At 46.6% G+C, this 27,149-nt stretch overlaps 2 protein-coding genes across 4 annotated transcripts in view; both read right to left on the reverse strand.

The window, feature by feature from the left end:
• Positions 1-202: 202 nt before the first annotated feature.
• AAR2 (AAR2 splicing factor) lies at positions 203-17,525 on the reverse strand. Of its 3 annotated transcripts, none has more exons than XM_080813454.1 (5): positions 17,459-17,512; positions 16,401-16,677; positions 13,768-14,575; positions 10,252-10,481; positions 203-1,528 (listed from the first exon to the last, which is right to left on the reverse strand). In XM_080813454.1, exons 3-5 carry the CDS (start codon positions 14,522-14,524, stop codon positions 1,361-1,363), a joined length of 1,155 nt encoding a protein of 384 aa, XP_080669580.1. In that variant the 5' UTR covers positions 14,525-14,575; positions 16,401-16,677; positions 17,459-17,512; the 3' UTR covers positions 203-1,360. The 3 variants fall into 3 exon arrangements, with proteins under 3 accessions (XP_080669580.1, XP_080669581.1, XP_080669579.1); XM_080813455.1 differs by having other exon boundaries at positions 17,012-17,471; XM_080813453.1 differs by lacking the exon at positions 16,401-16,677 and having other exon boundaries at positions 17,459-17,525.
• A 3,380-nt stretch (positions 17,526-20,905) lies between these two features.
• EPB41L1 (erythrocyte membrane protein band 4.1 like 1) overlaps positions 20,906-27,149 on the reverse strand; it is a gene marked incomplete at its 5' end in the record, with an annotated part of 53,777 nt that continues 47,533 nt past the window's right edge. The window contains one exon of the mRNA XM_080813456.1: positions 20,906-24,303. Within this exon, the coding sequence (XP_080669582.1) occupies positions 24,295-24,303 (9 nt within the window). The 3' untranslated portion in view covers positions 20,906-24,294. The remainder of the gene's footprint in view (positions 24,304-27,149) is intronic.

Raw genomic sequence — 27,149 nt, forward strand, 5'->3', positions numbered from 1 at the left:
TCAATCCTTCCTCCAGGTCTGTCTGTCTCGGCGGCCCCACTGGTTAATAGCAGGCAATGCTGGCTGCTTGCCTCCTCCAGAGACTGAAGATGTTGGGCAGGGTCTCCTGGTGCTCAGCAGGGAGAAGTGTGTCTATGGACAGTGGCCTGGCAGCCGAGAAGTGGACAAATTAACTGCAAGAGAGACTCACACAAGGGCATTTAGTCTCAACTCAAAGACTTTAATGTACATTATGCTCTTGACAAAACATCTCCAAGGAAACAAGTGAAACCAAAAGTTTTAACCAGCATGGATTCGCATTCAGAAACCTGGTGTGAGCTGCACCTTGGGAAAGCAGGGACTCTTGTTGGAGTACAGCTGTTTGAGGTCAGGGTGGCAGGACCTGTGTGTGACAGGCACAGCCTCAGGACTCTGGGGGAACTCGAGCATCATTACTCCTGTGGCTGACAGCTCCATAGCAGGACTGGGAATATCTAGGCTGGCCAGGTCCTCCACAGAGTCCTGAATAAAGGCACAAAAAGAAGTCTCTCCAGAGCAAGAACCTTCCTCTTTGTTGTTAAGTCTTCAGGTCTTTGGAAAGAGTCATGGTGGCTCTGGTGAGGAATGGAGCCATATGGAAGGGTTGCCAAGTCCCACCTCTGGGTCTGAGGCCTCAAAATGGGACAGATGGGAAGGACGTGGCTTCGGCAAAGCCCCTGAGGTCAGCAGCCACAACAGTCTTGGACAACTACCCACTAGGACCTCTGGACAGAAGGAAGAAACTTGGAGGAAGCAAAAGCTGACCATTTGTCAGACTCAATCCAACTGTCTTCTGGGTCCCCTCTCCCCACTCTGGAGCTCCTGGTGGTCCCATGCCCGTGTCTTCTGTGATGCGTTCCCATTCAACAAGGACAGGCAGAAATTCTAGCTCATCTCCCTATCACCCTGTTTAACTTTTAAATCACCAACTGATAGCTCAGACCCTGTGTGGTCCAGAGTTTCTTGTTTTCTAACCATTCTGTGGAATAAACAATCAGTTTCCTTAGGCTATTGGCTCACATTCTTCTCCTTTGGAAGGAAGTAGGGTGCTGCCGAGGCAGGTCTCTCCTGAGAGCTTCTGTAAGAGCCCATCTGGGATCTGGTCAGGTTAGCCTCGTGGCCAGGCTGACGGGAACCCATGAAGGTGGCTTCGGATGCATACTGCCTCTTGGGGACCGAAGAAACGGATTTATTGGTGGAAGAGGGAATTCTGGCTCCATCTCTGCAGAATCTGGTGGGGCTACTACCCTACCCCCTCAGGTCCCAGAAGGAAGGGGTGAATGGAGAAGCCAACACTGCAGCCGTAGGGGAAGAGGCCACCCCTGGCTGACAGCATTCCCAGTTAGCCCGTCTCTACACCCTCAGGGAGCTCCACCACCACCGGGGCGCAGTCCTCTGGCTCTGCCTCAAAGTCCCACCGAAACTTCTTGGTCAGGTGAGCTTGGAACTTTTCCGCTTTCTGCCTCAGGGTGGCATCCACGGCAACACTGCAGGCGGAGGAAAAGAAAACCTACAGAGAACAGAGGATAAGTCACTCCTGAGAACACAGAGAGGGCCGAGAAAGCTGTGGAAATTGCCTCGTGGTGTTCAGCCCTCTGGGGCGGGTGGATCAGCTGCTGCTGGCACTGGCCCAGGACACCTGCAGTGCTCCCCCCAAACCAAGGAAGAAGGTCCAAACCCAGCTGAGAGGCTGGGGCAGGACTAGAATGGAAAATCACTATCTTGGGCAGAGATGCCCCATTAAGAGTAAGGCCAGTGGGGCCATCATCCTGGCCCAGTCCCCTGGGGAGCTCTCCTGAGCACCTGGGCAATAACTACACCAGCTGGTGCCAAGAAAGGCCTGGAGGGTTTATAAGCCCCTGCATCCCATCAAGTCCCAGGCCCTAGGCCAACGAGGCTGAACTGCTGCTCTAATCTTCATGGGCCACAGGCTGCCAGTCAGAGGTTTCTATTCCCCTTGGAAGTTATCTTTGACGTTCTTCTTATAAAATTGTGCTAACAGGGGCACCTGGGTGGCTCAGTCGATTAAACATCCAACTGTCGGTTTTAGCTGAGGTCATGATCTTAGGGTCGTGAGACGGAGCCTCATCAGGCTTCATGCTGGGCAAGTCTGCTTAGGATTCTCTCTCTCCCTCTCCCTCTCTGGAAGCCGCGTCCCCAACCTGTACACATGCTCTCTCTCTCTCAAAAAAAAAAAGTTGTTGTAACATGTACATAATACAAAACTACGATTTAAACCATCTTTTTACATTATTATCTTAAAAATTAAATACACATAACATTTACCATTTTAACCATTTTTAAGCGTACAATTCAGCGGCGTTAAGTACATTCACAACCATCACCATGATCCATCTTCAGAATTTATCTTTCCCAACTGATACTAGCTACCCACACTGATTTCCCATGCCCCCTCTCCCCAGCCCCTGGAAGCCACCCTTCAGCAATGAACAAGGGTTCCATTTCTCCACATCACTGGCAAGCACTGTTTTTTGTTATTTATTTATTATTATTATTTTTCAGTAAAAGCCATCCTAATAGGTGTGAAGTGGTATCGCACTGTGGTTTTGATCTGCATTTCCCTTATGATTAGTGATGCTGAACATCTTTTCATGTAGATGTACTGGCCATTTCCATGTCTTTTTTGGAGAAATGTCTATTTAAGCCCTTTGCCCATTTTTAGTCAGGTTTTTGTTGTTGTTGTCGAGTTACTGCAGTTCTTTATACATTCTGGGTATTAATCCCTTGTTTTGATGTTCTTTTTAATTCAGTTTCATCTGATATAAACGTTGAGCAGGGAGCAAAGCAGTAATTTTCTCTGCATCTGACACTCCATTCTGGATTTTCCTGGATCCCAATCACTTCTAAGAATAACAGCAAACTCATTACTCCTCATACTATTTTGCTGTTTTCAAATTCAAAGAAGTTTCAGAGTATCCCAACAGATCCTCACGATGCTCTGGGAAGACACCCCAGAACACCTATTTTAGGGAAATGGAGGCTAAGAGGAGTTAAATGACCAGATGAAAACTGACAGGAAAAGAAGGGGCAGTTTTCCACAGACCATCCCACAGATACAGGAGCACGAGGGTGGGGGAAACTCTTTGTTCCCCATCGGTCTCCCACTGTAGCCGGCCTGCAATCACCGTGGAAGGATCTGGGCTCTGGGGGCCTTGACCTGACAAAGTTAACAGGTGTACTCTACAGCTGTTTCTCTACTGCCTGTTAGCAGGAGTAAAGCTCATTTCAGTGGTCTTTGTTTGGAGTCATTCTGTTGGAGTGGTAGCAGGGACAGAAGTGATTGGGGGCGGTGGGTGTGCAGAAGCAGAAGTGGGGGGGTTACAGAATTTGGTTTCATTAACTTGGGAATCGACTAAATACAGAAGCGGACAGCAAAGCCACAACAAAACAGCAGATCAATAACTAATTAGAGGGGCTGTGTGAGCTTGGCGGTGAGAGGGCAGCAGGGAAGCCGGCCGCCTGTCGGCAGGCAGCTAATGGACCTTGCCCTGGACAGCTGACTGTGGAGCCCAGCTGAGCTCTGGGGAAGAGCCCCGCTTGGGAAGCAGAGAAGCCTTGTTTCAAACAGCGTTAGTTCCAGAGGCCCTGCACACCCCTGGGTCCGTCCTGAGGTCCTGGGGAGCCTGCTGGCTGAAGCTGCAAAAGCGTCTTCCTGTTCCCCTCCTCCCACAGTAAACTGGACCCCTCTCTACACAGCCCCGCCTCTCTGGCCACGTTGAGCAGCTGCCAAACACTCTGCAGCCTCTTCTGTGCCTCTACACACACGTGCTTTTTCCTCGGCTTACAACACCCTTCCACCCCTGCTTTCATCTTCTTCACCTACTAATTTCTACTAGTGTCTCAGGTTCAGCTGAGACATCACCTCCTTCAGCATGTCTTCCCAGACCAAGGATGGAACAGGTGCTCCTTTATGCTCCTCCAGCGCCCAGGGTTACCGGGAACACAGCTTCAATCTCAGTTAGGTAACAGCCCATTTACTGTCGAGCTCTCCCAAGAGACAAGGAGCAACTCCAAAGCAGTGACTCTGGGTCCTACTGCATACTCACTCCTGACACAGCATCTGACACAGAGGACCCATGAGGTGTGTAATGAGCAAAAGAATGAAGAAGACCACAGACTCCATGAAAATCCATTTTTGGTTCACTTTTGCACAAGTCCTTGGCACCAAATAATTGCTCAATAATTATGTCATGGTGCTGGACCAAATAAAGGACTTGTCCTGGGGAGGAGGTGGCTCCTGAATGCCACCAGCTCACAAGCCACTTCCTTGTGACAGGTCTCTTACAAAAGCCCAAGCCAAAAGGAACTGCTCCAGCCTCTGTTTCCCTAGACTGGGCCTAAACCCTCCTATGGCATTTCTCACACCGTGCACACAGTATTTGTGCTCCTTAAGAGTAGAGAATGAGTCCTTTTTATCAACGTGTCCCACACAGCACATCGCCCAGGGCCTGGCATAGAGTTAGGGCCCACAGGAAGCTCACTAAACAGATAAGAATGAGATGTAGGGATTGCCCTGCATTTGGCAATGGCCAGCAGTGACAGGTCTGAACAGGCTGGGCTCAGACTCATCACTCATCCTTCCCACTCATCTCTCAAACAATGTCTGGGAGTAAAATTAACCAGAGGCAGGTATAACAGAAACCTTCTGTCTGAAAAATAAGGCTTCTAATTTTAAAAAAGTGCTTTGTCCTTTTCAAAGAATTTATCGATTTAATCTTTACTACAAGCCTGGGTACTATAAACCTGGGAGGTAAGAGGACAGGAAATTACTATTCCTACTGTACAGATGAGAATGGTGATAAATGCCAAGTAAGTGACAGATGTTAAGCGAGATCCAGTCCCAGCAGGGAAATCTCAGTCCCTCATCCCTACCGAGACCTTTTTGTCTCGACGTAGACTTAAAACATTCGTCATATTTTCAGCATTGCCCTGTGGGAAGGCGGGGGACTTGGAGACAAGGTACTTCTGCAACTGTCCTCTCTGCAGGCCTCCAGGACTCAGGGTATAGCCCAGGTTGACTTTCTTGAAAAAGCAACTTTATTGAGGTCTAATTTATACACAACTAGATTCACCCATTTTTAAGTGTTTGATTTGTTTTGACGAATGTGTACACAAATGCAATCGCTGTATGATATAATCAAGACTGGTATTTTTTTCTTTTGGTATTCAGTTCTATGAGTCTGAAGCTCATATACCATCACAGTCAGGATACTGAACAGTCTCATTACTCTGAAAAACTCCCTTGTGCTGCCCCTTACTGGTCAAACCTTCCCCTTACCTAAGCCCCCGGCATCCAGTGATCTATTTTTGTCCTGATAATTTATAAACTTGGTATTTTAAAAACCCATAACTCAGAAAAAGAGATGTATAGACATTACCTGGTTTTCAAGCAATAATTTTCTTTGATTCCCTTGTTTTTAGATTAACTTTATGGCTTCTTCAGAAAACATGGTAATGATCTAATTATTTTACTTGTTAATGTGAAATCAAGTAAACACTTCTTAACATCACTGAGAAATGAATCATCTTAATATCGGAAGATCAATCCTGGATATTTTAAAAATACTTTTGAAAGAGGACAACATTTCACAAACAACTGCATTTCTCTAAAACTAAAAGCACACCCCTTGGGTATTTTTTTTTAAATACAGAAAAAGCTACTGATATTTTTATCATTAAGTCTGTATATTCTAAAATTATAAATTACTTTAGCCGGAAATGTGAAAGCCTTCTTTTAAACCCAAGTTAAATAAATTGAGTTCAGTCAGGTCACCTTGAGAAATTCAAAATATCAAGGTAGGTAGCTGAGTCACTATCTTATCCTATTTTTTTTGGACAGACAAAAAAGATGAAATTTCCTAATTTTTTCAATTCCCAAATGATTTTTCAACTTAGAATGAAACTAGCCAGAGGTAGAACATTCTATTTCCACTTGCAGAAGAAGAAAGTGGTGTTAAATAAAACTATCATTTCACAATGGTTTCTAGGGGAGTAAAAAGCAACAGGAATCATGTCTTCTGAGGTCAGTTTAAGAATTTGGGATGTTTCTCCGGGAGTAATAAATGGGAACCCACCACAGACTTTAGAATCAAAACTCAGCCTTGCCATCCACTAGCTCTGGTGAGCCTGGGCAAAATCATGTGACCTCTATGATCCTGTTTCCTCACTGCAAAGTGAGATTATATACTTAGCTCTGAGCATTGTGGTGAGGGCTAAATGAGATAATGCACACAGTAAATGTGCCAAAGTGACAGCTGACGGCAGAAGGTGTGCGAGTAGGTAGGTGATATTGATCATGCCAGGAGTTCTGGTAAAAACACTATAGACATCACTGTCAGAGCAAGTGTCTTCCATCAGGAGTTGAGATGGACACTGGATTTAGAATATTGGCAAGAAATAAAGCTGGAAAGCACAGATGGCCTATTGTGACTTAAAGTTGTTTTTTTTTTTTAAATTTTTATTTATTTATTTATTTGACAGAGATCACAAGTAGGCAGAGAGGCAGGCAGAGAGAGAGGAAAGGAAGCAGGCTCCCTGCCGAGCAGAGAGCCCGACGTGGGGCTCGATCCCAGGACTCTGAGATCACGACCTGAGCCGAAGGCAGAGGCTTTAACCCACTGAGCCACCCAGGCGCCCCAACTTAAAGTATTTTAAAAAACAGGTTACCTGACTTTATGCCTCAATGCTATGCAATGAGCAGTGCGAATCCTTATTTTCTACATAACTCATTTTCCAACATGCTATTAAATTCAGATTATCCTTTCATTGGTTTTAAACAAACTATGGTGACTCAAGTTGCTTTTAATAAAAGAAAAAACTGTATCTATTTTTGTAAAACAAATGATTTTTATTCAAGCTAAATCCATGGGATTTATAAGAACCAGTGGCATCTATTCAAAAGGGCCTCTAATGGCAGAGGCCATTACGTGGCTAATTTTATACCAGCTAACGTGGCAGCCTTTTAGTGCTTACACATACAAACACCAGTCCCTCTCCATGGGTAGTAGCCATTTAAGCTCCTAAGTAAGAAAGCCAGTTCCACTTACTTGACTACCTGGGGGCAGAGCAGGAGGTTGGCTGAAGAAGGCTTTTATGGGCTGATTCATTCACTCACACACACCCTGAGTGACTGCCTCTGTGTGGGGGTCTGGATTCTCACTGCCAAGATGGTACCAACGTTAACTCTCCATTAAAAAAAAAAAAAAAAAGATCTTGTAATATCCTTTTCTACACTGTGCCTGTTGAAATCTGCCATCCTTCCAGCACATGGTTAAACGCCTCCCTTCACAGTCACTCCTGATCCTCACTCCTGATCCCCTCTTCTCCTCAAATTGCAACCCTCGTCTGAATTAACCAATTCCTTTTCAGTGCTTCTAATGCTCTTTGATCAGACTGCATCGTTTACACCTGTCATATCAGGGGCATCTATTTACGTTACCACGGGAATTATGTACTCTAGCCATCTAAAAACACTGAATAACACAAAGTGAGAGAAGAGCTAGGCCTCGACCAGGTGTTGAAAATCACCATATGAATAACAAACCAGGCTTTGGGCAAAAGTTCATGGCTTAGTGGGGAAGTCAGGCAGGCAATGTACACATTTCAGCAGGCACAGTCTGTGTAATATAATAGTGACAAGTCCTAAGTAGGCTAATAATATGGAAAGGAGAGGGATTGGGAATGGCTTCAGAGAGAGGGATGCCTTGAGGGCATCTTGTAGGATGAACAAGTTCACACCAGGCAGAGTGAAAATCATGTTAAGAAAATCATGTTAATCAGGTTAAGAAGGCATGAAACAGACATAAAGTTTTCAGTTGTGCCAAATGAAAAAGTTCTAGATCTGCTGTGCTTATAGTTACCAATAATGTACTGTACACTTAAAAATGTGTTAAGAAGTTAGATCTCGGGGCACCTGGGTGGCTCAGTGGGTTAAAGCCTCTGCCTTCGGCTCAGGTCATGATTCCAGGGTCCTGGGATCAAGCCCTGCATCGGGCTCTCTGCTGAGCGGGAAGCCTGCTTTCCCCCTCTCTCTCTGCCTGCCTCTCTGCCTACTTGTGATCTCTGTCTGTCAAATAAATAAATAAAAAAAATCTAAAAAAAAAAAAAAAAAAAGAAGTTAGATCTCTTGTGTTTTTTACCAGGATAAAAAAAAGGGGTGGGGTTGCCCGGTTGGCTCAGTCAGTTAAGCATCTGACTCTTGGTTTTGGCTCAGGTCGTGGTCTCGGGGTGGTGGAAATGAGCCCTGCACAGCCCTGCTGTCTGAAGTGACTTGGTCAATTCATTTGTTTACTTTCCTACCAAAATATAAGCTGCAAGTCAGGGACTCTGTCTTGTTCACAGCTCTATTTCCAGTCCTGCAACAGGGCCTTGTATAAAGCAGATGCTCAGCAAATACCTGCTAAATCAATGAAAATATCTCTTTTGAAGGCAGGAAACTTAATATACGGACCCCTCAACACTTTCAGGAAAATGTTGTATATAATGATAGGATGCTCAAAAATATGTGTTGATATTATTTTTTTCAAGGAACATGTCCTGGATTTTTCCAAATAATGACATCAAATTTTCTTGGTGAAAAGTCCAGACAGAATTCTTCCAACCAACAGCTCTGTACACCCAACCTGGGCATCTAGCAATCCAGCTGGGCCCTCACTGCTTCATATATCATTGCTGGCAACACAGTGTCAGCAATCAGAGCTCAGCTATTAGTCAGCTCTGCTGACAATGGTCAGGACAGCCAATGAGACAGTGTGGCCCTCCTATGTTTTGTGTGACAGCATTAACACACATCACAAGAGCAGCATGTCATTCCCATGAGTCCTTGCCAGAGGCAAGTCAGCAAGCTGATGCCCCCCTCTCTCCCCTCATCAGTTACCAGCTCATGTAACCCAGGAACTTGTTGGGGGAGGAGGGTGGTATTTCCCCTTCACAGGAAAGGTAAAGGGACTTAATTTCTCTGTTATGTCAAGAACCAGTAAAAGAGCAGTTGTATAATTCCTTTTAAGTGGAACACACCAGGCTCAAGCCATCAGCTTGACCAACTTTCCCCATGGTCTGCATAAGGCCCCCAAGTACCAGGGTTTTAAGTCAGCTGCCTGCTTACAGGGATTCTTCCAACAGCATGTTGTTTGTAGAAAAGTGTTCCATACCTCTGAGATATAAGCCCCTGATGGTGTCCCCACTGATGCCAATCAAGAATCCTTACTGGGGGAATACATTATATTCAGTACATAGGAGCATAATCACAAGACTCAGGCCTGGGTTAAATCCTCACTCTGCCACCTACCAGCTGTGTGACCTTACATAAATGACTTAACCTTTCCGAGTCTCAATGTTCTCCTTTGTAAATAGGAAATAATCCTCCCTGCCTTGAAGGGCTCCAGAGAGATTAAATAAGGGAACCCAAGTAGCATGATAAACATGATGCCTGCTACCCAACAGGAATTTCCGGAATGTCTGTTCCTTCTCTCACCCTGGGTGGGAGTGATAGGATAAGGAACAGCCAGCTTCTTAGGACTGGGCCTCATAGTGGTCTCACACACGGGGAGAAAAAAGCAGCTCACAGAACAGAACGTATGGAAACTGACAGCTTGAAGCTTCTGCCTCTTCCACACTTGAGAAAGTTACAAAATGTGAGTGACAGAGGCTGTCCCAAGAACTTAAAGGATGCTAATCTATTTGCAAAGGGAGGAAATAGCACAGGATGAAGATTGTAAGTTGTTTGAGCATCTTCCCTAATTACCACTCATAATGAAAATTTAACTGCCAAGTTAAAAGCAAATTTCACTTTTTCTGTCAGAGAATCTCTGCAGAAACTGGCACGTTTTGTTTGAACAGGAAATCAAAGTTACTTTAATGCTTAAATGAGATCTAAGGAGCTGCAGATGTTTCCCTGGAAATAACAAGCTTCAAAACTCTGTCCTACTGGGTTATACCAACTAACGGCTACAGGGAGAAAGAAAAAGTGTTTTGAGCTGAGTAACTCACAGAGGTAGAGGTTAGTTGAATGCCAAGTACCCCACTGCGTGGCATTCTCAGAGCAAGGCAGGGAGATGGTGGTACAGAGAGAGGGTCTCTGGCATCACGGAACTTACAACTGAGTAGAAGAGAGAGCCAGGAAACAGCAACAACAAAGTAACCCTCCCGAAGGGGCTTTCACACTTCCTCCCCTTAGTTCTGACCCACATGGGTGTCAGCCAGAAGATGGCTCACCTGTAAGGTGCTGGTGAGGAAGTTGTTCTGGGAGACGATGTCCACAAAGAAGTCGGCCGGGATCTCACCGAGCTGGTGGTAGAGGATGGAGATGAGGTTGATGTAGAGGGTATGGTGCCTCACCATGGCTTCTTCGGAGCGACACAGGAGATTCAGGAGCCGCTTCCAGTGCTCAAACGCCTCATACACATTCCCCAGGAGGAAGCATACAAAGGCAAACTGGAGTTCACCTGGGAGGCACAGAGAGGAGAATGATCCTGAGAGAGTGGAGTGCCCGATCTACTGACCCCAGCAGTGGTGGTCTCCTGCACAACTCTCCTGCAAGGAGGGGGCGGGGGGAGCGGTTTGCACTGAGCACACACTCAGTTCAAGTTTGCTGAACTGCTCTAAATTCAAGCCACGAAAAACCAAACCATGGTTTTATAGAATCAGACTGTAAGAGAAGAGATCTACCAGTATTTGCCTGGTACTTCGAAAGTTCACAAAACATGTCCATGGCTATTATGCCAGGCAGATCCCAAACTGGACTGCCAATCAGTATTAGGAGAGCTTGTTGAAGATAAAGCTGTGCAAGCCTCCCCCACAGAGATCCTGGCTGAGGACAGATGGACAGAGCCTCAGTGTCTGTAGCTCTAAAAAGCTTCCTGGGTGATTCTGATGCAGATGGTCTGCTCCAGGGCCAGGGAAATGCTGCACTACACCATGTAATCCCCAGCCCAACCCCAAAAGGTATTCAGGTTGGTGATATCTGTCTCATTTTACAGATAAAGTCAAGGGACTTACCCAAGGTCACATATCGAATGCTTGGCAATGGGAACAATGGAAGATAAAACAGAATTCCTACTGGGTGAGAACAGTTCCAGAGCTTCCCGGAAGAGGAAAATTTGTGAGTACTTCTTCGAGGCTTAGATCACTTGATCAAGCCCAGATCACTTGCATTTGTTTAACCACGGAGCTCTGTGATTTAATCTCTATGAACAGCTTGGTGGTTAATAGCACGAGTTCTGGAACCAAACTACCTGAGTTCAAATCTGAGTTCAAACCTTCAGAGATGTGTGACCTTGGGCAAGTTACTCAATCTGTTTATACCTCAATTTCCTTATTTGAGGGCTGTGAGGAAGATTAAATAAATCAATATAATTCACATAAAGCATTTAAAATAATGCCTGGCACAAAGGAGCGCTCAGGAAATATTAATTATTATTCCCACGTTTCCACCTGTCTGAAACAGAGACCCCACGATCCAGAAGCCACGGTCCTTGGGCAAGCAACTGGGTCTCTGGTTGCCAAGATACACTGCTGTTGATTAGAGACATCCTCTCTGGCTTCAAATTTAATGAGGGGCTCTGTGGTGTCACACTTACACGTGGGCCATGAGAAGAACAGATGCACTCAACACCACGTACCTCTTTAAATGCAGGCTGTTTGATCTCTGTCACCTCCAGAGACATGAAAAACTAGTTCTCTATTCCTAGGCTTGTGGAACTAAGTTTGTCTAGTTGTCTGGTCCAGATATACTGGATGTTTGACTGACATTTTCAAGATATTGTCAAATTTGGGGCGCCTGGGTGGCTCAGTGGGTAAAGCCTCTGCCTTCGGCTCAGGTCATGATCTCAGGGTCCTGGGATCAAGCCCCACATTGGGCTCTCTGCTTAGCAGGGAGCCGGTTTCCCCCCCTCTCTCTCTGCCTGCCTCTCTGCCTACTTATAATCTCTGTCAAATACATAAATAAACTTAAAAAAAAAGATATTATCAAATTTTCTTCCTACGATAGAGGTTAATGATTTGCTTCTACAGTTGGCTTTACCTGGTTAGTTTGTGAAAATAGGAGCTTATTCTCTGAAATTAGGGCATTTACTTAAATTCATGCATTTCTGGCCTAGTCTGAAATTAAGTTAGGAGATCAGAAGTAATTTCAAAGTGCTGTCAGGAAGATACAAAGTTATCCCTGCAACAGACCTTTCACAAGATTACTTTGAAGAACTAAAATGTTTAAGAGGTAGAAAACAGGATTTTGGTTCATTTTTAAGCCAGAATTTCCTAAGTGTTACTTATTAAATGATAATACTGTGTAATGCATTACGATGCACCCATTAAAGTGTACCCTTTTATCAGAGAGCCAATGATATAAAGGGCCCTATATTCAAATTTCTCACTGATCTTCCAACAGAAAAATATGCAAATACCTGGACAATTTGTAAAAGAAAACATATAAATAGTTGTTAAAGATGTGATGAATGTCTGCTGTCACTAGAATCAAAGAAATATAAATTGAAACGGTATCATTCTCCAACCATCCGGCAGGAAGAGGCCTTTGCTAAATCGCCATTTCAGAGATGATGGGCAACAGCCTTACCCTAGTTCACAAGACATAGGCTCTGATCCAACAATTTCAACCCTAAATGTATGTATAAGTACACACAAGGATGTTCATTAGACAACACAATAGGGAAAATAGGGACAACTTAAAGGCCCACCAACAGAGGGCTGGTTCATTAACTATGGCACATAAGTGGTCACTATCGAGAAGGGGCTGTTTCAGCAACATAGAAAAATGTTTATGTTAAAGCAGATTACAAAATAGTATACTGCAATCTTGTTTTTGTAAAAAATCATTTATAGGGGCACCTGGATGGCTCAGTTGGTTAAGCAACTGCCCTCGGCTCAGGTCATGATCCTGGAGTCCCAGGATTGAGTCCCGCATCTGGCTCCCTGCTCAGCGGGTAGTCTGCTTCTCCCTCTCACCCTCTCCCTTCCCATGCTCTCTCTCTTACTCTCTCTCTCAAGTAAATAAATAAAATCTTTAAAAAAATAAAAAAAATCATTTATACACACAAACACATATAATTGAGGGAAAAAAGAGACTAAAGGGAAATACACAGAAAACACAGAGAAGAGACTGCAATGAAATGCTGCACAGGGATACATACACATGGAACAGACGAAAAGGAAATATACCCAAGGGTACAAAATTTGGTTATTTCTAGGTGGTGGGAGTTGGGAATGCATTTTTGTTTTGCTTCTATGATGACCATACAGTACTTTTGCAATAAGGGAGAAAAATAACAAAAAAAACAAAAATAATTTTAAAAAAATCATGATCCTGGTCTAAGCCAGTGGAGAAACCAACACTTTGAGAGAATCAGGAGCAAACTGAGGAGGCAGATGGGAGATGGGGAACCAGGAGCCCTGGGCTCTGGTCTCACTTTGACCACATAGTTGGCCAAATCCTTTCCCTCTGTGAACCTCAATCTGTAAAATGAGAGGCTGGGTCATATAAGTGGTTCCCAAACACAGAACTGGCTGCATCAGGTTCACCTACATTGTTTGTTTATTATATAGACAGACAGATAGTGCTGGGGCCCCACTCCAGCTCTCTTGACTCAGTCCCAGGGGGACTGGGCAAGACTGCTTTCTTGCTAAGTTTAGGAACCGCTGGACTAGATAACCCAAGATGTATCCCCTACTATACACCCATCTTCTGGCCCACTCCCAAAGAATCCTGTTCCTCCTCACCAAGCACATCCTGAGGGCTTCCGGGGAACTGCTTGCTGAGCACCGTCTCCAGGGCGTAGCTCAGGTCCATGCTGTGCCTGGTTATCTCTGCTGGCGTGGCACCTGCTGGGAACATCTGTGTGGGCAACTCTGAGAAGCGGATCTCTGTCCCAGCTCTGGGCTTCATCTCTGGCAGCCGGGCCAGGCCCTCCTGGTAGCTTTTGCACTCAGTGCCACAGCGAGGTAGATTCTGTTCCACGCGGTCCTTGGTGTGCTTCATGGACAGCACAGGAAGCACCTCTGAGAAAGCACAGATCTGCCGGCTCTCAGGCTGCAGCTTCTCCATTGTGGCCTCGCTGATAAAGTTGGTGAGTGAGATCCACTTCTTGAGTGTGTTGTATGGGTAAGGGCCCAGGAATTGGTCCAGCTCCTGGAGGTTGGCCCTCATGGCCTCCACCTCAGCCTCTGGGGCTGGGGACAGGTCTACCTCTTCTCGAATCGCATTCCAGCGCAGGACCATCAGCCCCCGCTGCTGCAGGCTAAGGAAGAAGCCCATACGAGGTCCCACCTCCCTGGGATTGGCCTTGTCCACAGAGCTATAGTGGAGGAAGTGGATGCCTGGTGGGATCATCTTCACGCCCCGGAACTTGGGCCCCACCTCCCAGGAGTTGTAGTCAATGCCAAACTCTGTCCCCTTGGGCATATTCAAGATGACCACAGTGGCCCCTTCAAAGAACAGGCGCTTGGCAAGCTCAGGATCCATTTGCATGGCAGCCATGGGACCAGTGCTAAGTGACCAAAAAGAGAACCCCTCTTGTCTTCCAAACAACTGAAAAAGAAAGAAATCAGAGTTAACTGGAACTTGAGGAAAGATGCTTCATTTGCTGAGGATTCTGCATGTGCCAGATTGAATCAGATCCCTTAATCCTCGCCACAACCCTGCATCAATTTTACTGATGAGGAAAAGAGGACTCAGGGTGAAGAGGATTTTGTGTTTTGGTTTATGGAGAAAGAACACTCACTGCATAGCTGGAAAGACACTGAGGATAAACGATGTGCTCCAGGTCATACAAGGTCACACAAATTAGAACCTGGGTACCCTGTCCTCCAGGCCAGTGTTCTTCTCACTGCCCACTCAAGATCTGCTCTCAGGATCTCTCTCCCACAACAAGATGAAGGTGGGAAAAGCCTGGGTGGTCTATCAGAAACTACAACTGTGCCTAAACTGCCTCATACTGTAACTCTGCCTAAACCCTATCACGGAAGAGTCCCAAGAAGCTAAGAAGGATGATTAAATCCAGCATATACCCAGTTTCCCATAAGCCTTAAGGAAGGCCCAGACATGGACAGAAGGTGGAAAGTGGGTGCTCTGCATCTGAAGTGGGTGTTCATTCATAAAATGTTTGGAAGTGGAAAGCTTTTCAACCACAAACCTCCTCTTCACCTTCTACGCATAAAAAACCCCTAAAGTCCAGGGAGTGAAGCAACTTCCCAAAGGGCCCACAGTCAGCGGCAACTCTGGACACCTTGCCCAGAATAGATTCAGGTGGGATGGCTGGTCTAGGATCAGTATTTAGAAGAGAAAGAGCAAGAACACTTATTTTACCCACCTCTGAACTATCCACGGGGACATACTGACACAACGTGTAGGCAGGCAGACACTGCCTGGGTGGTATTTATAGGAATGGTTCCAACATGAGCTAATTTAATAAAAACAATTATCTAACCTTCTAGTCCCAAGAGGCTTACCTATTCAATTTAATAAATAATCACTGAGAGCCCGCACTGGGCCAGATCTTTGCCTGAAACAATGATCTATGAAATGTCCACAGGGTAGGACAGTCACTACTGCCTCTAGGGACTTCCAACCCAGCCAGATGCACAAACAAGACCCCCAAATTTCACAAACGGAAGAACCAGCTGCCTGTTTAATTCTTCTTACTCTTTTCTATGTTAAGCAAACAGAACAAAATAAAGCAGTGAGAAAAGGCCGACCTGTTTCCAAAAATGGTAGAGGCAATGTTTTATCATCTTAACCCCAAACCACGGTAAATGACTCTCACTCTAAATTGGCACTTTTTTTTTCAAACTGCATGTCAAAACTCATTAATGGGTTAAGAAATCAATTTAGAGGGGCACCTGGGTGGCTAAGTGGGTTAAGCCTCTTCCTTCGGCTCAGGTCATGATCTCCAGGTTCTGGGATCAAGCCCCGCATCGGGCTCTCCACTCAGCGGGGAGCCTGCTTCCTCCTCTCTCTCTCTCTGCCTGCCTCTCTGCCTACTTGTGATCTCTGTCTGTCAAATAAATAAATAAAATCTTTAAAAAAAAATCAATTTAGAGAGTCTCAACCAGCATTAATTTTTTTTAATGGAAACAACAAAATTAAAAAAAAAAGAGTGCTTCATGAGTAATAAAGATAAACTGTCTTCTGAAGTTTTATGTGTCTGTATGGATTCTTGGTCATGAGGTAAAATGTATTTGTTATTGTAGGTCACAGTCAAAAAAGCCTGAAAGCCGCTGCTCTAAATAATTTGCATCATCATCATCTTATTCCCAACCCTGAATTCAGAAGGTACTTAATAAGTACTTGCTAAATGAGGAGCTACTACATTTAGAATAATTGTTCATCAATTAGCCATTTTCCCTTGTGGTACCTGTGCTCCTTCCTCCTTGATAATGACATTCCTTTATTCTAATTACACCAGCGGTAATTCTCTTCACTGTATCTTCAGCAGCTGGCACATGGCCTGGCACAGAGAATATGCCCTGGAATGCACAAAGTCACATCCGTCCATCTGCTTCTCGCCATCACCTCCTTACTCCAAGTTACTTGTTCTCCATCCAACAGCCAGAGTGAACTTTTCGAAGGCCCAATCTAAGCATGTCACCGGCTCACACTTAATTCCATGTGAGTGGCTTTTCTTATGGCTCCTGGAAAACCAGAATTTTTACCATGACCTACAAGACCTACAAGGCCTGGGCTGCCTGGCCCCTCCCAACTCCTTCGTCTGTTTCATACCAAGCACCCTGCAGAGTTCTCTGTTCCCGCCACACTGGCTGGAGGCTCCTTGGATTAAAATAAAAAAACAAAACTCTTCCCCAAATCATTTTTTCTGATCTCAGCTCAATATTCACTTCCTCACTAAAGCTTGCTTGACCCGGGGTTAGGTCAGGTATCCCGTGAGACAATCCCCGGCACCCTGGACCTTTCCATTTCATTGATCAGGCTGCAATTCTGCGTTTATATTTAGCAGAGGGCTGTTACCTCCGTGAGACTTGAGTCTTTTTGTTCCTCCAGCACAAACCAGCTCCTCGATAGGCATTTATTTAATAAAAACATGATATCCATTTTGTAGATGAGAAACAAACGGTCGGTTCGGGCAAATTACTTTACCCGAAATTAGAGTCGGACAGAACCATACCGGGCGCGGCCAGGGTCTCCGGCCCCCAAGTTCCCAAGTTCGGGAAACAGCTAAGTTACGCCGGGTGCCCCGGGAAGTACTGGCGACGGGGGCTCTGGTGACGGTTTCTCAGGGAGAAAGGCCTGCAGAGCCACCAGGGTCCCAGCACCGGCCCACAGAGGGGGAGGCGCGCGTCCCGCCGAGGCGCCCCACTTCAGGGCACTCCGCGATCCCGAACCGGGAACAGGGTGGCTGGGCCACACGGACAACAAAAACAGAAAAGTTCAAACAGGCCAGGAGGCCGCACTCACCAGCTTCGGACTCTCCCCACTCCCGAGCACCGCGGAAACGCACCGGAAGTCCTCGCGGTTTGGCTCGGGACGGGAGCGACGGGGAAAGCGGTCCGGCAGAGCTCCTGGTCTGGGGAGGAACGGTCCGCGCCTGCAGGTTCCGCCCCATTAAATGTTGCCTTTTGCTACTTTAGGTTACACGTCTCCTGAACCGTGGATAACAACCTTCACCAAACTATGTATATCCTGCTCCAGAAACACACCCACCAGCCCTAGTCCTTTGGTCCTAATCAGTCATGGTCGCTGAAGCTGGGGTCATGAGCATGGCTGTCTAGTAGCCACATCAGATGCTCAGTAATAGTCCCTGTCAGCCAGTTTCTACCTGAGTATCACCACTGGCCCATTATCACCCAGTCGCTGTCAAACCACACTCAGTCCTAAAAGAGACTGTCAGAAACCCAGCCTGCAGGGCAGAGAAGTCGTCCCAGCAGCAATAGCCACTACATGGGTCCCTCCGGCCATAATCACCAGTGTCCTCAGGTGGTGCAGGCTACAAACGTGCCCGAAGGGAGGGAATTTCTTGTCTGGTTCTCTGTTGTTTCCCAGGAACCTAGCCCGAAGCCACACACCAGGGTTCAGCTGGGTGCGTGTATCTATCACAAGTTTAATTAATGACTGTATTAATAAATGATTTCTGTTTGAGGGCTTTGCTCTGTGCTGGGCGTCTGTATCAGTCAGGGTTCAACCAAAGAAGCAGAATAAATAGGAGATATATATTAAGAGATTTTTTTTTTTTTTACAAAGAATTGGCTTGTATGATTGTGGGGACTGACTAGGTAAGTCCAATATCCATAGGGCAGGCCATTCATATATGACTTCTAAGCCTTAACATAACCCTAGTAAGTAGATATTAGTATTCCCAGCTTACAGAAGAGAAAACCAAGGCTCAGAGAGGTTACACAGCTGGAGAGTGGCAGAGCTAGGATGCAAACCACGGTCTGACTGACTGTTCCTGTCCCCGTGCCGCTGCTTCTTAGATTGTCTGTCACACTTCCTCAGTGACAGCTGGACACACCAATCTTTCTCAGTCAAAGCTCATCTCGAGGTGGGTTGCAGACCATACTGGGCCCTGCAGTCACAGTTAATCACAATAAGCTGCTGCAGGATTAACCAGAGATGGCCTCCATCAGTCACAGTCACGCCTGTCAAACTCCGCCTGTCATGTCGGTTCCATTTCCTGTCTGAAGAAGCTCAGCTCCTTCCCTGACCCTCCTTATTCCCAGTGCGGGTGCTGAGCTAAGTTTATGATCTCAGAGCTCCCTGTTCCAGCTGGGCTCACCATCTCTCAGAGACTCCAGCCCTGAATCAGAGCTTGAAAGCTACCGATGGTGGCCCTGGAATGCTACCTTATGGGTCACACGTCCATCCAGATCAGGTTTTCAACTCTGATACTACTGACAAATCAGATCAGATTTGTTGTGGGATCTGTCCCGTGATTATGGGATGTATAGCAGCATTCCTGGCCTCCACCCACTGAATGCCAATAGCACCCCTCAGGTGTAACAACCAAAAATGTCTTCAGACATGGCTAAATGTTCCCTGGGGGAGGGCAAAATCACCTCCCTCCCCTCCATTTGAGAACCACTGATCTAGATAAATCAACCCCAGGTTATTCCCAAGCAACACACAGGCTGACCCTGAATTTCTAGGAGATAAAGATACAGATCCAGAGTGTGTGGGGACCCAATATTTGCAAAGCGTGTTCTATTCCAGAACCCTATGGGTGGCAGATAGCTAAAGGAGATGTACAGGAAACAAATTTAGGGAAGGATTCCCAAAGCTCCTGAAGGCAACTACCTCTGACAATGGATGGGATTCCAGAGAGCGTTGAAGAATTGTTTTCACTGCACAGCATTTTGTGTCATTGAGTTAATTACCTTTGGAAAGAAACAAAATAGTATTTAGTATTCAAAATTGCTAGGAAATGCTCAGAATTTAAGTTTAAAATAGTATTTAGAATGGTACGTCCCAGGTAATTTAAGCTCTGAAGAGATATAGTGGAAGAAAATGCATCCAATTATTTATAGTGGTTCTCGCTTGTGAGATTTGGAGCAATAGAGAAAGGTGGCCTGGGGTGAGCCACTTAGAATAAAAAGGAAAGTGTGGTACATGCAACTCAGGTAGCCCAAGGAGTAAGTTTTACATGGATTATGGGTTTTTAATTTTATATTTTTGCATTTAGTTTTATGAAGACCTCCTTTCTTTGGCAAGTGACACTAGTTTTTGATTTATGGAAGTAATATTGTTTCATATATATATGTACATATACATGTATACACACCCACACACACACATATATATATAATTTACAGAGTCCATTTAAATAAGTCAATAATGGGACAAGTGGCATGTAAGGGACATGGCAATGTATGTGGAGGTGGGCAAAGATTGAAGCTGGGGGTCACTGTATACATTAACCACTAGGTTTCCATGGAGAGGGTTGTAGGATGAGACCCCCAATGTAAGTGTTCTTCTTTCAGAAAGAGGAGGGATCATGCTGTTCCTCCATGCATCAAACCCCTCTATGTCATGGGGCCCACAGACTTACTGTTCCTTCCGCCTAGAATAGTTTTTTTTTTTCTTTTTTTAGGATTTTATTTATTTATTTGACACAGAGAGAGAGAGAGATCACAAGTCGTCAGAGAGGCAGGCAGGCAGGGGTGGGGGGAGCAGGCTCCCCACTGAGCAGAGAGCTGATGCAGGGTTCGATCCCAGGATCTTGAGATCATGACCTGAGCCGAAGGCAGCGCTTAACCCACTGAGTCACCCAGGCGCCCCACTCTTTTTTTTTTTTTTTTTTAAGATTTTATCCATCCATTTGACACAGAGAGAGAGAGAGAGAGCACAAGCAGCGGGAGAGAGCGAGAGCACCAGCAGTGGGAAAGGGAGCCCAATGCGGGACTTGATCCCAGGACCCTAGAATCATGACCTGAGCCGACTAAGCCACCCAGGTGCCCCTGCCTAGAATATCTTGCCCAAGTCCCTCACCTTACTGGATCTCTCTCTTCATTTAGCTCCTCCTCAGGGAGGCCATAACTGGCCACCTTATTTAAGTGGTCTCCCTCAACAGCCATCTCCTGCCTCTGTGCATTTCCTTCCTGGTGCTGATCACTCCAGAACTGTCTCAGACTGCTTGCCTGTTGTATTATGTTTCCAGCACTCCACAGGTCTGAGGGTTCCCGGAGGGCAAGAAATTTGTCTTATTTGCTATTGTGCCTGCAAAGCCTAACCCAAGTCAGGGACCATACTGGAAGCTGCAAATATGTGTTGCATGAAAGTGTTCAAGGTTGGGATTTCTTCCACCCCAATTTGATCCATCTGCACAAGACCAACCCGTACTGGTAGCTAAGGGCAGAGAGAGAGAGAGAGAGAGAGAGAGAGAGAGAGATGCCAAGGCAGTTTGTGGTTCAGCATCAAACACATTTATTTCACTTTTATTGAGTATACAAGAACAGAGAGCACACGCATACAGCACAGAGCACTGAGGTGGGGGAGCGTGGGGACAAGAGGGGAGGGAGGGGTGTGAGTAAAAAGGAACAGGACAGCATCGCAGTTGGTTGGAAGGTGCTTTTGAAAAAAAAATTATTTAGAGTGATGTTGCTCATGCAATCGCAGGCCAGTCTTGGAATGTGCTTGCAGGATTCACAAACTGAAACAGGTCCTGGCACTTCCTGTCCCCTCAGATGGAAAAGATCCCAAGAAAGCAAAACAAGAGAAAAATGAAGATCTGTAGGACAGCAGACTAGGAAAAGACCCTGGAGAGCATCTGGTTTATCCTACTCATTTTGCAAATGGGGAAACTGAGGCCCCAAAGGGGGTGGGGGGGTGGGACTAGTCCAATGTCACATGGTGAGTTAGGGGCTGAGCCAGGATACCCTCCAGGACATTTTCCACCACGCTACATGGTCTCCTGGGTGGAGAGGCAGCACAAAGGATGAGAAATGCAAAAAGGAAAAAAGAAAAGTAGGTTGAAGACAGACAAGACAAACATCTATATTCTCTATGAAGAGGAGGATGGGAGGAAACAGTGCCCTAGATTTCAGCTTTGCAGCTCCCCTCCTCCCTGGTGGCACTACCTGCCTCTCCACGGAAGGAAGGTCACAGCATCCGTGGGATGGAGAGCTCCACAAACCCTGACCAGCTCACAAGCTAAGCCTGGTCCCTTCATCCCTGCTCTGAAGCCACACATTCAGGTGCAGGATCCAGAATAAATACTCTCCCTCTGAGGTGTGACCAGTGTGCTCGGACACCTGGCTCCTGCAAAGACAGGGGTGCCCGAGCCACATTCCTGGTGGCTCGGGAAGGGTGGAGCCATTCCAGCTCTTGGCCCAGAAAGAAAATAGGAGCTTTCAGGTTGAGATGGGTGGGAAGTTTTGTGGCTTCTCCACCAAAGTAGTAAAAAGAACCTGGTGCATGGGAAGTGAGCTGTCACACTCGGGGGGGGGGGGGGTTGGAGTGAGCCACTGGTCTTGCTCCGGGGGGGGTTGGGGGGGGGGAGATGGCTGAATCTGCCCTCTGAGCCCCAGGGGCAGGGCTCTCTCTGCCTGCTCTCTGTCCCATTTTGTCCTATTTAGCCAACACTGTTCTAGTTTCTTTTTCTCAGGTCAGCACCAGCTTAGCAAACTAAGCATTTATGTCACTGGGGTAACTGATAAGTAAGCCGGGGGGGTATCCCCGGGCAATGGTCAGTAATTGGAGAGAATGTGGAAATGCTCTCAGAGGGGCAAGCCGTGATTGAAGATGTAAGGTTGGCTCGGAGGGCTTCCAGGTCCCTCCCCTCCCCCACATTCTCTCCTGCAGTCCAAGCCTAGTGCCTGGCACAAGCAGGTACTCAATAAATATTTGTTGAATGACTTCAGTGGCCACTGTAGAGGTGGGGCAGGGGAGGTAAGATGGGACTGAGAAATTAAAGTGCAGTAGGGACATATTCCCTCCAAAGGGGACTCACGGAGCTCCGGGGAGCAGCTCCTGGCAGGCAAGCCTGGGAAAGCTCGAGCTTTGGTTGGGGTAACCTCCAAGGGCTTCTGCGGTCTGAAGGCAGTTCTGGGGACTCTGAGGGTACAAGCTCAGAGCTCAGATGCTTGCCGAAGGGGAGGTTTCCAAAGCCAGAGTCTCACACATAAAAGGAGCCTCTGAGCAACACCATATTTCATCAGCGGTTTATTCAGGGCGGGGATGGGGGGAAGGTGGTAGGCAAGGCCTTTGGAAATGAAGTTTGGTCCTGTCAGGGCCTGCCCTTGTTCAGGGTCTCTGCCATGGGTGCTTTGGCCCAGGAGGAAGAGAATGAATGCGGGAGGGGAGAGGACCAGAGTGAGCCAGGGTCTCCGGACAGCCAGGTTAAAGCCACCATTCTATGCAGTGGCCAAGGGTGTCCCATCTCTTTGCATGGGGAGTCAGCTGTCACAATGTGGTCAGGGAAAAGACATGTGGCCGAAAAAAGAGAAGACTGAAAACCGAAGCAAACCCCCTAGGGGGCTGGGGGCTGAGCCGGGGCCCCTGGAGTGGAATCCTGACCCTGGACCCCACAGCTGAGCACAGATCAGGCCCTGGTGGCTACTGCCCGAGGCGGGGAAGGCATCTTGGACTACATCTGGGTTTCTTCCTCCTTGCCAAATCCCTGCCCCTCCATCTGGGGACCCCACCCCTCCCCACCAATCAACCAGTTACAAATACCACACACTGTATTACTACGCTGAACCGTCAGCTCCTCCTGCGAGCAGCCCGCAGCCAGAGTCCAGGTCTCCTTGGCTGGGCCGGTTCAGTGCGATCTAAGAACCTTGGAATACATCAATCACAGTCGGATAATTATAATTTTAAAATGTCAGCTTCATACTTACCAGCACTGTTTATTTTAATATTTGTTTCCTGTTATATGTCATATACATAACTTAAAAGCACATCCATACACATCTCCTACAAGCTGCACCTTCATCATGACAACCCATAAACGCACAATGTCTACTTTCCTTCCTGTGGCTGGGTTTTCTGCTTGCTTTCTCTTCTTTTTCTTGTTTCAAACCAGAGTCATCGGCAGGACCAGGATACAGAGGGTGGGGGAGGGGGAGGAGGGAGCCGAGACAGAAATGACAACAAGACGCGTGAGTCGAGGGGGAGGGGAGGTGGAAGAAAGGAAGGTGGATTTTGCAGCCCAGTGTCAAGACCCAAAAAATAATAATCCAGTGTTCCTCCTCCTTTCCGAGTGGGGGATGTTCTTTCTTTCTTGGCAAACGGTTGACGGCGCGTGTCTCGCTGCTGAGAGTTCTCTTGCTTTGCTGCAAACGTGTTTCCTTTGCACTGCAGTGGGCAGCACACGCTTCGGGACAAATGGAATGCTCGTTTGTCCACACAAGGTAACGTGCAGAACCAGGGTCCTTTTGGACTCCAATGATCATCGTGGTCTGGCTTGCTTTTGTCATTCCGCAGGGCTTCGAAAGGGGGAGTGAGAGATTATTGTCATTTTATATATATATATATACTTTTTTTTTTTCCTGAAAAATCCCACCAGTTCTTCAATTTGTCTGCAAAGGAAATGTAGGTGTTCAGATGTTGGTTGTTGCTGTTGGCCGAAGGTGCGGCCAGCCCCAGCAGCAGTGCAAGCACGCGGTGTTTCCTGTATATATATCTATATCTATATATATCTATATATATATATGCTTTTCCTTTCCCAGTCCCTCTTCGGTGACAGTACGTCACAGCTGGGACTGCGGTGTTGAGTCGGAGAATCCAGAATGAAGGCCCCTTCTTAACGGTTCTCTGGCTTGGGTTGGACCAGAAGCGCCAGCATCTCTTCACAGAGGTCAGGATTCCTAGAGCCGGAGGCATGGAGGGAAGGGGACACGAAGGAAGAGGACAAGAAAAATTAGTAACTTTTTCTCATTCATCTTTAAATACGTGGCAAGAGGTGGTTTTAGCTCCCTTTCCTGTATGCCCTTTCTTATGGCTCAGGAAGATCAAGTGATTTGTCCAAGGCCACACAGCCAAGACCTGAACCCACATCTGTCTAGAAATCTGTCCAAGTTTCCTTTAACACTAAGAGGCTCAGATCACATGCGGTTCACCTTTTCTTCCTACTTCCTCCTGGTCTAAGAATTGTTTAGTTGTGATTGCAGAAGTTATTTGTTTTTCCTCTCTGATCTCCATGGGCCTGTGTATCCTGGGATTAAACCCCAGGGAGCAGCATTTCCATAAAGAAATTGGAGCTTGGATTCCAACTCAAGTCTGACTCCAATTGTGGTCAGGTGCATGGGGTCCACCACCAGACGGCCGGAGTTCAAATCCCATTCCATGGGCTACGAGCTCTGCCAAATTGGGTGAGTTTCTTAACTTCTTTAGGCCTCCTGTGCTCCTCTGTAAAATGGGTGCTTCCTCACGCAGTTACGGGGAGGATTCGAAATAAAGGTTAGCAAACAGGAACCACTGAATAAGTACCTGACCATTCCTATTATTACTACTGCTATTGTTAACTTAGCCACACACCGTTTGGCTCTCCTTGAGGGCAATGGTTGCCTTTTACTTACCTTTGTCTTTCTTTCTTTCTTTTTTTAAATAATTTTTTTAAAGATTGTATTTATTTATTCGACAGACAAGAGATCACAAGTAGGCAGAGAGGCAGGCAGAGAGAGAGGAGGCAGCAGGCTCCCCGCTGAGCAGAGAGCCCGATGCGGGGCTTGATCCCAGGACCCTGAGATCATGACCTGAGCCTAGGGCAGAGGCTTAACCCACTGAACCACCCAGGCGTCCCTATCTTTGTCTTTCTAATGCTCATCACTGTGCATGGTGCATAGCAGCTCCCCAGAACCACTTAACGGGGGGGGGGGGATGGATAATCCTTTCTGCCCTTTCCCACTCACATAGGGTCCAGTGTGAAGGGAGTCATAGACACGAAACCCTTCTCAGTTTAGTTGACAGACGGGAAAATGGAGACCCAGAGGGTTCAACATCCCAGTGAGTTGGTGACAGAAATGAGACGAGAACCCAAGATTCCTGCTTTGAAACAGGTCAGTTTTTTCTCCATGTCAGCCAGATCTTGGAGGTAAGGAAGCTGGGTGTTGCAGTGTTGTGGAGACAGGTCCTGTCTGAGGGACGTGGGCCAGTGGGAGAAGATGGAAGAGAAACCACACATCTGGCCTGAGAGTTGCAGGGAGTAAAAAGACCCTGTGTCAGATGGGTGTGCTTTCCACACTCTGAGCAAGAACTTCAAAGAAAAGGAACTTCTGGGAGGAAGGCCAAGAGTCAAGTGCACTCTGAACAGATGTTTCTGGAGAATTCAGGGAGGGAAGAGAAGCTAAAGGCCAGCAAGATGGACACCTACAAGGAGCCAGGGTTTGTGCACCAGGCTGGCGGCGGAAGCTCACAGTCTGACTTATCCAGGGCTCTCGTCCATCCCTGAACATGGCAAAACCTCGGGGGATAAGGATGCGGGTTCACAGTGCTAAGGATCTTCTGTATATGAGGTGCTGTCCTTGTGTGTCACTGCTGTGGACTGAATATTTGTGTCCCCCACCCCCAGACCAAAATTCCTATGTTGAAGCCTTAATTCCCAATGTGAGGGATTTGGGGGGGTGGGTCTTTGGGAGGTACTTAGGTTGTAAGGATGGAACCCTCATATATAGGATTAATGCCCTTATAAAAAGATACACAAGAGAGATTCTCTCTCTCTGCTCTGCCACATGAGGACATATAGAGAAGACAGCCACCTGCACTTTGATCTTGGACTTCCCAGGCCCCCATACTTGGGAGAAATGAACATGTGTTGTTTAAGTCACCCAGTCTATGGTGCGCTGTCAAAGTAGTCCAAACTAAGACACTCACAGATGCTAATTATTATCGCAGCTCCAATTCCTAGGTGAACTTCATTTTGTGGATGAGGAAACCGAGGCCCAAGGAGGTTCCTCTGGGCACACTGCTAGCAGGGAGTTTCGGGCTCCAAAGGGTGTGTTCTTTGTACTCAATTCTGCTAACTTCCTGAGGATTTTTTTTTCCCCCACAGTGGCAGGCTGCACTTGAAGTCTTATAGCTCAGTGTAAACATGACGTGGGATGTCTTCAAAAGGCTTTAGACACTTCAGAGATGCCGAGGACATCTAAATGATGCCGTATTATAATTTATTCTTCTTAGTTTATTACATCAGAGTCTGAGTGTGCAGTGTTTTGACAGCTTAATTTGAGTTGATAATAATCAGAGTCACCCTTAGCTTTTACTGAGCACTTACTATGTGCCAGGCGCCGTGTTAACTGCTGTGTATGTAGGATCTCACCAACCCTATGGGTTAAGGAGGTTAAGACCACAGGGTGGCTCTGGAGTTTCACAGATGAGCTTTGACTCCCTCATTAAGCCCCATGGCTCCAAGCAAGTCACCTAACATCTCAGGGGTTCAGTTTCTTCACTTATCAGAATGAGCAGATGACAATACTTTGGTCAAGTGTGTGTCCTTGTGCCTGGAAGAGTGTAGACACTCCATACATTTCAGCAGTTGTTGTCACTGTGATTATGGTTGCTGACCATTAGCCGATGAGCAAAGTGCAGAGATTAAACAATCTGCTCGAAGTCACATGGCTAATGGCAGGCAGGGCTGAGATTGAGTCAGGTTTGCAGGATTCCAGATCTTTCCGTGGGCTACCAAGATATATCCATCCATCAAACTGACATGTTT

This window comes from Martes martes, assembly GCF_963455335.1.
Source record: "Martes martes genome assembly, chromosome: 9".
In the NCBI taxonomy this organism is placed as follows: domain Eukaryota; kingdom Metazoa; phylum Chordata; class Mammalia; order Carnivora; family Mustelidae; genus Martes; species Martes martes.